Source organism: Epinephelus lanceolatus, chromosome 15 (assembly GCF_041903045.1).
Source record: "Epinephelus lanceolatus isolate andai-2023 chromosome 15, ASM4190304v1, whole genome shotgun sequence".
In the NCBI taxonomy this organism is placed as follows: Eukaryota; Metazoa; Chordata; class Actinopteri; order Perciformes; family Serranidae; genus Epinephelus; species Epinephelus lanceolatus.
In genome coordinates this window covers 4,211,294-4,224,421 of record NC_135748.1, presented here as the reverse complement: position 1 = coordinate 4,224,421, position 13,128 = coordinate 4,211,294, and the positions used below count along the sequence as shown (strand labels likewise).

Sequence of the window (13,128 nt, the reverse complement as noted above, 5' to 3'; positions counted from 1 at the left end):
AAAGATCGTCAGATGGAGTGGTCGCAAGCTGTTGGTCTACTGATTCTAAATCAGATGAGAGTTTCTGAATAGTTGAGATCCTTAATTTCCTTATGTGTGCAGAGTACGAAATTATCTGACCTCGCAAATATGCTTTTAAGGATTCCCATAATAGTGCTTTAGAGATAGGTTCCGAATCAGATTGGTTAAGAGCAATAAAATCCTCTATTGCACTTGTAATAAATTTATGAAATTTGTCATCTGATAAAAGTGAGGTGTTGAATCGCCACTGGGTGGGATAGCGAGGTCCGGAGGAAATCTGAATATCTATGGACACCGGTGAGTGATCTGAAACAATAATTGGGTGATACGCGACATTTGTCACTTTTGGCATAAGTTTAGCGTCTACAAAGAAATAGTCTATGCGAGAAAAAGTCTGGTGCACATGCGAATAAAAAGAGTATTGCCTACTGCTCGGATTACGAAATCTCCAGGGGTTGACATAGCCATTGCCAGACATGAAATTGCGAAGGGCCTTGGCCATTAGTGATTGGGTTGAGCCAGGTTTAGAACGGTCTAGTTGAGGATCAATAGCACAGTTCATGTCCCCTATATTTATATTAATTTTGAGTGGATTATGCGAACTGCATATATTCTAATCCTCACTTGGAGAAAAAAAAAAAAAGAGAGACTCTCACTGCAGTCTGTTCTATTTTGTTTTGAAAATGTTGGTGTGCAACCCCATTCTACCAGCTCAGTGGCCTTGTGGTAGAGTGTCCGCCCTGAGACTGGGAGGTCGTGGGTTCGATCCCCGGCCGGGTCATACCAAAGACTATAAAAATGGGACCCATTGCCTCCCTGCTTGGCACTCAGCATCAGGGGTTGGAATTGGGGGGTTAGATCACCACATGATTCCCGAGCGCGGCACCGCTGCTGCTCACCGCTCCCTCAGGGGATGGGTCAAATGCGGAGAACAAATTTCACACATTCAGGTGTGTGACAATCAGTGGAACTTTACCTTTTACCTTTACTTTACCATTCTGTGGACTAAAAACGGAGTGCAGGCTTCATCTGTGTCACCGCTGATGAGGAAATACAGCAAGTGCTGGATGGCAGTGAGTGACAACAACCCTGCCCACTTTAAGATACTGTTTGTGGTGGAAACGCTAAATGGACCTAGGGTCTAGGTACCATGTCTGAAGGATTACTTTTGGTCCCAGAGGTAATATACCTAAAGTGCTTGAGGAAAACAGGGCCTAATAAGCAGAAACTGTAATTTAGCTGGGACGCTGATGTCACTGTAGCATTTGATACTTAACATAATTCCTTTTGGAGGACAAACATAGGTTTAAAGTTATATTCATTTATTATGATTGGTCATTAGACATGCAATAATATATGTATTATATAATATAATATGTACAGATCTTAAATGTGCGTATAACTCACGTAAAACTTATACACAGAAGAACAGACACAATAAATATATGAGATTAGATTTGATCATAAACATACATCACAGAGAAGATAACAGGTGTACAGCTGTGTCTCTGAGCCTTAGTAAGAATGTTGTGTCCTTCTGTTTTTCAGTTCAGCTCTGTGTAGTCTGTACTGAGAAAGTCCTATAGTTTAGTAGATGGACAACATTACCAGAGATGGGGACTCGAGTCATTGTGACTTGGACTCGAGTCGACTCGAGTCGCTGTTTTGATGACTTGTGACTTGACTTGACAAAAAAATAAAAGACTTGAGACTTGACTCGGACTTGGAAGTTAAAGACTCGGGACTTGACTTGACTTGAGACATGATGACTTGAATAACTTGAGTGTTATTCACATCATGTTTTCGGTTAGAATATAAAATTAATAAATTAATTTAAAAAATAATGTCGATTACCCAGTAGGAGTGCAGGCTGAGAATGGCGTTGTCATGATTGGATCACTACCCTGTCAATTAGTCATGCCCTCTCTACCTACCTTATGTGTTTATTGGAGAAACAGGCCCTCTTATATCAGATAGGCATCAACATGTCAGCGGGAGGGGTACTGAGAGTCATCGTCTTCGGCTTTCAGAATTACCATTATTACGGCAAAAGATGAACAGCACAGTGCAAGACATGCGGCATAAACATCTCAGACAGCCAGGCGACAACTTCAAAATTTGTTCGTCATTTGAAGAGCCATTCTGCCCAGTAAGTGCTTGTCAATTAGCTAATATTATCTGGTTAGTTGGTAGTTAGCTAACGTTAGCTTGATACAATACGGGGGTGGGGTGGGGTGGGGTGGGGTGGGCGGGTGGGTCGGTTTGGTGGAACTTGTTTTTTAATTTATTTGCTAACATTAACCCCAGAAAACGTGAGCGAACATTCCGACCGATTCATCACAAGACCGGCTGTACGTTTTATGAACGAGCAACACAGGGTTAAATGAGCTAAATGGGTGATTTTGGCCACTGCCTTGGTTAGTGTGTGTGTGTGTGTGTGTGTGTGTGTGTGTGTGTGTGTGGGGGGGGGGGGGGGGTCGTCCCTGCAAAGTAAACATTGCAGCGATGAAGTCAATGTTTACTGACAGTTACTTATATCTTGTCTTTTCACTTTATTAAGATCAGATTCTGCAGGTAAAATTACAATAATGAGGTGACTTGACTTGGACTTGAATTGACCTATTACAGGACTTGACTTGACTTGACATAACCTGTGACTTGACTTGACTTGACTTGCCCAAGAAAAAATGACTTGGGACTTACTTGAGACTTGAAGGTTAAGACTTGAGACTTACTTGAGACTTGCACATGTGTGACTTGGTCCCATCTCTGAACATTACCTACCAAACAGCCTGTTACACATCTTGTGTGTAGGCTCAACCCAGCAGTTTGTACAAACATGCAGACCTCCTGACACACACCTCTGTTTACTATAGCTGTATACACTGTGCTCAGCTGGTTCACATTGTGTTGCTGTTGAACGTCTGCCTGCCTGTTCTTCTCAGCTGATTAATGCAGATGTAACTGAGTTCATGGCTGCTACCTCTGTCAGAGTAATGACACAACCACCACCCCCCCACACACACACACCTCTGAGGAGTGTCTTGCAATGCATCACTGTGATGATGGAACACAAGCAAACAGGGATTTGCAACACAGACAAACACACGCACAGACACACACACACAGACACACACACACACACATAGACTTAGCTGTAGTATGGTGCTGTAGGAGGGGAGGGTGTGATGGTGGGGGAGTTCAGAGGGGTGGGGGTGGGGAGGGCAGTTCTCTTCATTTCTAGGTGATTCACGTTTGAAGTGGGCTTGCAAAATTGCTTTATGGAAAGTGTCGAGCGGCTCGGCGGGAACATTAAGCTGGAAGCAGCAGGGAGGCTGGCGTTTCATTAGGGAGCTCTACTCCGCTTTTATTACCCAGATTTGGAGTTTTATGGTTATCATTATTTGCGATAGAATTATTATTCGCATATATCTGCTAGTCAGCTGTTTGGGTTTGGGACACTGGGACACCGACTGTATGACTGAATCCATGAGTGGTTTCTCAGGTGATCTGTTCATAGTTAGCCATTTTTCCTCATCTGTGTGTGCATGTGTGTATGTGTGTGCATGTGAGCTCAGGCTGTAGTCATGCTGTCAGCTTCTCCATCAGCCTCGGCGGGTAAAGCCTCCATGGCGTGGCGGGAGTGGCCGGCGTTGGCAAGGCAGTGCTGGGTGATCTCTGACTGAAGCCTCATCTGCATTTCCATCAGAAACTCATCCTGTTGATCATACACAAAAACACAACCATCAAAATCTTCAACAGGCACCAGGATCAACATCATGCCAAAATACTCAAGAAGGGCCATTCCATATGAGTTCTCTGAGATATAAAATAGAGAGGATTCTCTTTTCTTTTAAAACCATGATAATTCACCCTCCCTCTAACTGATTTGTGTAAAGGGCACTCTGTGCTCCTATTGGTCTATAGGAATTTCAAATTTCAAAAATTAAAGGTGAGCATGCCTGAACTATCACTGAGAATCCCTCTTTATACAAAAAACTGTGTGCAAACAACAATGATAAGCACAGGTGGTCGAAGATGAAGCAGGACGTGTGTCTGTAGACTTTGATCAGTGTTTAAAGTAGACAGTTGGGGTAATAATTTACCTTTACTTTCACTTCTGAATTAGTCTGACTAACCTGTGGTCTTAATATAACACAGAAAAATGATCCCAATGAGTTTTGTGCAGTGTGTACAGATTTAAATTTAGGGAAAAATAGGGCACTGGTCCTTTGACCCATCTACCACCCCAACCTACATGGACCGTCCTTGTCTTTATACTCCCTATGGGGTCATGACATTAACCACCTCCCATTATGTGATGTTGTTGAACCAGGAAATGTGTGTGTCTGCCACAACAAAAGATCATAACTTTCCATTAGCACTGTTGATGCCCCAAGTAATGGGTTGCGAAGAGGTTGTGGTCATTTCATGTATTTTCATGAGACCAGATTGGTTTCTTTCAAACACTTCCTGTTCCAAAGTTATCAAATACTACCACTTGGTCACTGATTTCATATCCTTTCATTGTGGTATGGTGCACTGTCAGGCAGCATCAGTTAATTTTGCCATCAGGGTGCGTCAATTTGAAATGCCACCGGACAACAGTGTAACTTAAGGAGCTGAAGAGTCCTGATCTGTGAGTGGGAGGGGAGATGAACGGGTCCAATGATACCAAATGTGTTTGCTTTCCATGTTTGTTTTCTACTAAACCTAACTACGTGAGTTTGTTGCACAATGAAATACATGTACATTTGATGTGTTTTACTGATGTAAGTTTATTTTGACAAAAGAATATATGCTTCTAATAAGCAGATCCTGTACATTTCCCATGATATCTGAAGTGTATTTTGAAAAGACATAAAGCATGTAACAGGCATAAATTGACAGGGTGTCCCAGAATGTCAACAACAGACACACCAAGGATACCATATGTAGAAGTGAAAGTCCACTGATCAAACAGCGATATGTGATGAATTGGGAGTGAGAATGTTGTTTCTTCCACTATGGAACTTCTTTTTAGTGATGTCATGGAGGAACTCAGCATTAGCTTTTTTTGCATATACATCATACAGTACAAAGGTGTGCTGTCCAGATGGAGGGCAGGCTACTGGGGGCAAAGACTACCAATACTGCTCAAATGAGAAACAGCAGTAGGTGTGGATCAAAAATATCCATCTTTGGTCTGAAGGAGTGGAGTCAACTAATGTCAAGCGTAAATGTTTAAGTGTTAATCATGCCTCAATCTTGATGCAATTACAAAGTGCTGTGAAAACCCCTCTTTTAGCAATGAACCAGATTTGTAAAAGTTTGCTGGCTAATATGCTACCTGCAAAATACCGTAATTACTGTTGTGACATGTTAAAAGCTTTATTTTTCTTTAAAGGGCGCATATTTTAATTTTTATATATGGAGAAAATGAGTGTGAACCAGCTGTATTGTTCATTTTGTAATTCATTTGGTATTTTAGAATACATTTATTATCATTGTTATGCTGTTAAACAAGGTTGGTTAAAAACAGTGTTCATGAAGAGTGTGAGAAAATGTTAAAATATGAAGATGACAACCATAACCTTAATACAGATTTTAAGGTGTAAGAGAATTCATTTTGAATTGTATTTCAGTTCATGATTTAAAAACAAGCATGTAAGAATTCATAGTTTAAGATTTGTAATCATAAATAATGGTTAAGAGATTTAGTAATCATCATTTCATGGTTAAAATGCTAAAAACAATTCATAATTCATTTATTATGAATTAAAAACATTCTATAAATTGATGTGAGTTGAAGCTATTGCTATTACAGGACTATGTCATATGGTAATAACTTTTTCTGAGAAAATTAGATTTAATCTGAGATATGGCCATTAGTGATTGAAATGTTATGACTGTAAACAATAAGGCTTTTACATTGTTATGCAGGCTAGGTTTTTGATACCACTGGAAACTGTAACCAGATTTTCTCCCTAACGAGGGGGATGGCGAGCCACTGGGAAATCTGATTGCTTCATTCAGCAGAGAGGGAACTCATCCATTCCTTCTTCCTTGCATAAGTTCACCGGTGTGGTAGGATTTGACATGACACAATCCTGATGTTGACTTATCACAAATAGGAGGCTGCACCCAGAAAATGATGGCGGCGGATGGTGTGGCAGGTACTGCCTCGCTGCCATCCAGCTCTCAATATTTCCCTCTGCAGCCGCCATATCATGCTGCAGGCGGTGGCGCATTTAAAGCCACAGTGTGTAGGAATTTCTCCCATTTAACACTGAAATCATATATTGCATTTAAACGGATAGCGCACTCTAGCGCCTCACTGTTTCAAATGCGTATTGCAACAGCGGTAGCCGCTGTGTACCAAAAAGCTATGATAACACTGATGAAACCATGTCATCTGATACTTCATGGAGTATTCATTCAGGCTCCTACACAGACACATGTGACGGGAGTTGACAAACCCCCTCCTCACCATGCTGGCTGTGTTTACAACGTAGGACTGTTGGGGCAGGTGTAAATCGAAACAAACCAATCACGTCTTGTCTTTTGACAACTGACAAGTGGCTCAACCTCACACACCTCATCCCTCTCCTCGCATCACTGCGCGGCGCTGGCCTGTGATTGCACTGACCTGGCCTTCCTGTTGGGAAAAAAATGACAGGCAGGTCAGCAGGCCAATCACAGCATCCCTTTTAAAACCTTTCTCCTTCAGCAGCTCTTTCCACCTGGGAAAGGCTACCCTGATGTTGACCCTCGTTTTTTGAATTCGCCGGTCTCATTGCCTTTTTTGATTTCATTTTGTGCTTTCTTGGTGACGAGGATTCCATCTCCCATGATGCTGCATATCATATCAAAGAATGGGACTTTGTTATGCTGCAGTAGTGCAGGCTTTCAAATTTGCCGGGGTAGTAGCGAAGCGCCTCTTGCTCCTCTCCTTCGGCTTTTCAGTCTCGCAGCACTGGCCTGACTCTCAACGAAAATGCCGAAGGCGGGGCTATTCCCTGGTAGTGCTGTATGTCCCTTGCTGGCGAATGTATTTTCAAGATGGCGGAACGTTATGGACTACTCATACTGATCTGCTTACTACTGAAGTTGGAAATATGGGTGGGTTTCCTGCTGATTCAATGCAAATATTAACTATACCTGCAATAATGTTGCCGAGCGTTGTGACACTTTCCAAATCTGGACCTCCTATGCCTAACAGAGACATGGCTACATGAAAACTCCCCTGCTGACATATTAAAAGTGCATGTCTATAATATGTTCACACCAGACAGAGCTGAAGGTCGGGGCGAGGGGGTGTTAATTTATGTCAAGGACACTATAAACTGTAAGCAAATTCAGTGGTCGAGTAATAATGACTTGGAATGTGTTGGCCTTAAACTAACTCTCTCTGCCCAAATGTCGTTCACTGTAATTGGAATTAATGGACTACCTTCTGCTAAAATTGTGTTCTATGATAAGCTCAATTCTCTAATTACAGTAAAGTGTGTGATACAAACAATGAGATTATTTTATTAGGAGATTTTAATATAAACTGGAGTGATAAAGCTAAAAGGAAAGAGTTAAAGTGTGTAACAAGCAGATTTGATTTTAAACAGGTTATTGAAGGGCCAGCTAGGATAACTAGTTCCTCAGAAACACTTATTGATTTGGCTTTCACAAATAGACCAGGACCATAACAGGATTGTCTGACCACAATATCATTCTGATTGTAAGAAGCTGACTAATATGAGATTTAATGTGTCAGCCAACAAGAAGATAGAACAGTATAAAATTCCAAATAATCAGTTAACCAATCTGGAGTAGGCAATTAAAGAAATAAATTGGGATGAACATCTTGTGCATAAAAGTATGGATGATGATGGATCCTCCATGACTCAACTCCAAAAAACTATACATAGTTTTATGAGGAAAGTGAAATGCAAACCATGTCAAACACACTATTTACATGGTTAAATGAAAAATTAAGGTCACTCATGAGGCAAAGGGACCATGTTCTCAAGAGGTCTCTCAAGAATAAAGTGGAACATGAGAGACGTGTATTTACCACACTAAGAAATAAGGTTGTTAAGGAGCTCCGAATGGCAAAAGCAACAATTAATGCCAGTAGTGAAGCAAAAGGAAATGCCAAAGAAATCTGGCAGAACTTAAAGAAACTAAAAGGGAAATTTTATACCATTCAAAAAACTCTTATACTAAATATAGAGGGAAACATGACACGTAATCCAACTACAGTGGCAACAGCATTTAATGCTCATTTTATTGATTCTACAAATGCTCTGACTGAATTTCTTCAGATTCAGGGGTTGTGGGGGCTGTTTTCCTTGATTTAAAGAAAGCCTTTGATACTGTTAATCATGAGGTTCTAATAACTAAGTTATCAAAGTTTAATTTTTCTCCTACTGTCTTTAAATGGATAAAATCATATCTTACAGACAGAAAACAATGTGTTCGCATGGATCAGATTACCTCAAAAGTGGTTGAAAATCATGTTGGTGTACCTCACGGTTCAACTTTGGGTCCTCTGTCATTTAGTTTGTTTATTAATGACCTACCTGAAGCTTGTTCACCTACTGTAACTTGTCAGATGTATGCAGACGATGCAGTCATGTATTTACATGCAAAAAAACAAGAAGCAAGCAGCAAAGGAGCTATCCACTTCAATGGCCAATATTTCTAATTGGTTAACAAGCTCTTGTTTACATCTGAATGTCAGTAAAACTGTATGTATGTTTTTTTTAAAGTCTGTGAATAAAGATTCAGATCCAGATGTTACAGTAGCATGGCGAAGATTACCGGTAGTACATGAGTTTAAATATTTAGGCATAGTAATAGATTCACAGCTCACATATAAAACAAGTCAAAAAAGTTGTGAACAGACTAAGGTTCAATTTGGCAAATTTTAGTCATATCAGGAGCAACCTAATGACAGAGGCCTAAAAGTTGTACTTCAGTTTAATGATTTTTCCACACATGAATTACTGTCTGAACAGCTGGACTCAGACAGGCAAAACTACACAAGAACCGGTAGAAAGACTGTCCAAACAGGCATTAAAAACACTGGATATTTGCTAATATTTTACTTGTATATGAAATTCTTCTTGGTCTGGCACCCCCTCCACACAATGAATTCATGAAACAAAATCAGAACTCATCTACCAGGGGAGTTTGTAAAATACCACACAGAAAAAGGCAGCTTTGGACAGTCAGCCTTTTCCAATCAAGTAGCACACACCCGGAACACTGTACCCACAAACCTCAGGAACATCACATCTCTTAAGTCATTCTCCAAACAAATAGAACGGTGGTTACTGGACAATCAAACATGTTGTCATAATTTGAATTAGTGGTTAAGTCCTCATTTCACTGCTGCATGTTAGTGCTTATGTGCTTTTGTATAGTATGTTTTCCTTAATGTGCTTTGGTTTTATGGTTATGTCACTGTCTTGCTAATTGTGCTTGTGTGCTGTTCTCCTTACTTATGCGCTTTGCTTTGTGCTTTTGTGTTAGCCTGAGTGTCAGACTGAAGCTCCCAGAACCTTCAGTCTGACATTGCCTCCATTGAAGGCGATTTACAAGGGGGAGGGAATTTGATTTTTCCCTAACCAATCAGTAGAGATCAACAACTCACCCAGAATCTGACGTCATTAGTATCCATGCCTCGGGGGTGCCGAAAACAAGCGAGCACTGCCCGTTTAAAATGTCTCCGTCGTCGTGCACGCCCAGCTGCATCGCCGTTAAATCCAGTTTAGCAGCTTTCTTAATTTGGTCCTCCATTAACGCGAGTAGTGGCGAAATACCTCGATAGCATCGTTAATGTGGTCTGTAGGATCTGTAGCGGTCGCCATTGTTGCTATCCTCACCAGTTACCCACCGGCGTATAGCTTGACATCAGCGTGGCGCTGATTGGCTAATCGCTAGACCCGCCCCCACCCCCGGCATTCATTGGTCCGTCCATCGTTTGGACGAGATAAATCGCAAATTCATTGCAGTATGCCAGACCAGAGATGCAATCCTACTCAGTTGAGTGGGCGGGGTCTATGGTCTGGAACCAGGCTACTTTTGTGTGTTTGTTTGTGGCAATGAGCTTTGGTTCAAGCTGTGTTTTATGTTGTACTTTTGTATAGTATGTTCTTAAAGGAATACGCCGACGATTTGGGAGTTATGCCCTTTCTCTATCATTTTCATATTGAGACAACATGATCAATATCTTTTTTGTGTCTGTACGTCAGCGGTTAGCATTGTGGCTTAGCTTAGCAAATACATTTGAAGTCTATAGGGGGTCAGTAGCCTACTCGTAAAAGTGAACAAATAAATGTTACAGAAAGCCTGAAGCTGGCGTTTCTGCAAGTGCATTTAAAATAAACATGTTTAAACATTAATTCGAAAAACGAGAATCCTTTTTAGTCGTTTTAGAAGAAGTTTGATGGGCCGGTTGCACTAACTGGTCTTTACTACACCTGGTCGTAACTCCTAAGACGGTCTTTGTTAAGACCAGTCTTAAGGAGTGGACTTATGCCGGTTGCACCAACAGGTCTTACGCCTAGTCTTAGCTATGCTGGTTTTAGCTGTGCGCGTCCATGTGAATGCCCCCGGAATGCCCCACGTGGCCTGCCTAGAGGAATGCGGTGACGTTTAATGACGCACCACTGAATCACCCCGTGTGCTTGACAGATGACAATTGACAGTTGACAGCCCCTCTCATCTGTGTTGACAGTTTATTTACAGTTTACGATTTGAAGAAAACATTAAGGATCAACGAAAAACTTTACCGACACTGAAATTAGAAAATTAATCAAGCTGTACAGCGAGCACAGAGACGTATCACAATTAAGAAAAAACAGTCGGTATGGGCAGAGATAACGGGGCACATCAATATATGTTCAGACTCTGGCTGCCTTCATACAGAGGCTGACATGAGGAAGAAGTGGAAAGATCTTCTCAGCAAGGCAAAAAATACATCTCCTCCAAAAAAAAATCATCCAACTGGCGGGGGTCCTCCCCGAAAACCTCAATTTACAGTGACATCATTGTTGACGTATTTGGGGAGGATTCCCCTGCCTGGTGGGAAGGTCGGTGGTAGTGCTGCGTTGCAGCCCAACACAAACTGTAAATCCGGTGACAGCTCTTCAATAAGTTCAAACTGATCTCTCCTACCGAAGTGAAACCTCTCAATCAGCTCCTCGTCATTTTATAGGCTATGTCCAATTGCTTCTGTCCCTAATTACCCTCTCCCGTCTAAATGCCCGCTCATAGCCTATACAGACGGTGGATGAGACGTGCCATAACCAAGTTGCGCTCTCTGCGCTCTAGAACGCATGAGAGCAGCTTGATAATGACCTTACGCCTGCTCTTGACTAGGCGTAAGATTTACGCCCAGTCTTAGTGAGAAGAAGGCTTAAGCCCTGTTGGTGCGACTGGCGTAACTATAAGGTCGGACTTAGAACTCCAAGTTACGACCGACTTAGCTTAAGAGCAGGCTTAAGACCAGTTGGTGCAACCGGCCCCAGAAGTATAGTGTGTTTACGACCTGCGCTGTGATCCGCAGAGGGATACACCGGTGAGCAACAGCTGCAACTGGCTCTGGGACAGGTACGCTAGGTCACTCGGTAAAAGCAAACAAAGAGACGAAAATGTGCATTATAAAGCGATATTACTCACTCAGCTGAAAGCTGTCCATCAGCTCCTGCAGGCCTGGGGCGTTTTTTACAGTTTATCTTAAGGAACATGAAAAAATGTTTCAATCACGCCAGGATTAGTGATTGCTGCAAAGTTTTCACTCCTTGTGATGCACTCTCTGCGGCGGTTTTCCTCCTGATGATGATGATATATCTCAAGCCTCCCCAACGATGGTAGCACCGAGTCCCATTCTGTGCAGCAAAATGATTCCACCTCCGTAGGCATAGGTTGACAAGCCCCGCAGCTACACCACCAATCCTCCCCTGACCTCCGTCTTCCCTCGGCCCCTTGCTGTTGTAAACTTTACTTTATATTATTTTTTTAACAATGTTTTGAATATAAAGTTTGATATAACTATACCTGGGTCTGTGTTTCTCCTTCCTGACTATTACACAGCACAGCATTTACCTCCATGAATCTAGACACTGGTCCACTACTCAGCTAACAAAATCAAAGCTTACTTTTGGTCCTCTACCATTAGCAGGTTAGCAGGATATGGTTTGAGTTAGTAACATTAGGAGGTCTGGAGGATAAGGTCATTTGTAAAGATGATCATGTCTACACCGGGCAAATTCGTCAAGGTGTATGAAAACAATCACTTTTCTTCTTTTTTTATTGATCACATCTAACATTAGCTTTAATTTTCTGATGATACCTTTTATGCAGTCACTTTCCTCTATATCCAATACACACAGTGGCCTCTAGTTTCCCAGCGTGGCGCAGGGTGGCGAACCCCGCGCAGAGCTAGTTTCGAGCAGCGCAACCTGAGGCGCGCTCAGTTTGGTAGTTTGGCAGACCGAGGTGCGCTGAGATGGGTGTGGCGGTGCAGCAGGGGGAGGTGTCGACAGATCCAGCTTGGCGCAGTGACAGTTTCGTGCCAAAAGGCTTCGCCGAAGGTGCACTAAAAGCTTGCCAGCTGAAACCAGGTCCACTGTCAGCGCAGGGGGAGCGCAGCCGGTGTAAGTGGAAGTTTGGCTGACTGGCGGACAGTGCGCACACATCACCAAAACCTCACAGGCAGGATTCCAGCACATATATGTATCTCTATATCAACTGTCCCGTCACATCTGATGTCAGATCAAAGGGGATTGACACTGTTTGGCACGTTTGGCACGCGTAATGGAAACCCAACCTGATTTGATTAACACAGTTGCAAACTAATGAGTTCACATCCCTCTCAGCCAACCACAAACAGCCACAGCATCAGATAGGGAGTATATATTCAGCATCTGTCATCTTAGTAAAGTCAAAAGAAAAGAAACAGAGTGAGACTGCGAGAGAGAAAGAGAGAGCGCGTGAGAGAAACGCAACATTGATTTACAATTGTGGTGACCTCCTCCCAGGCTACCTTTGCATCATCAGCCCGTGGAGGTCTGCTCGCAGTTCTGTATATTCGGACACTGTGAGCTTGGACCTCTCGGACCAAAA

At 42.3% G+C, this 13,128-nt stretch overlaps 1 protein-coding gene across 1 annotated transcript in view; it reads right to left on the bottom strand.

Annotated features, from left to right (window-relative positions):
• Positions 1 to 3,218: 3,218 nt before the first annotated feature.
• LOC117267599 (protein phosphatase 1 regulatory subunit 37) overlaps positions 3,219 to 13,128 on the bottom strand; it is a gene marked incomplete at its 5' end in the record, with an annotated part of 122,884 nt that continues 112,974 nt past the window's right edge. The window contains one exon of the mRNA XM_033643599.2: positions 3,219 to 3,739. Coding sequence (XP_033499490.2) covers positions 3,596 to 3,739 — 144 coding nt within the window. The remainder of the gene's footprint in view (positions 3,740 to 13,128) is intronic.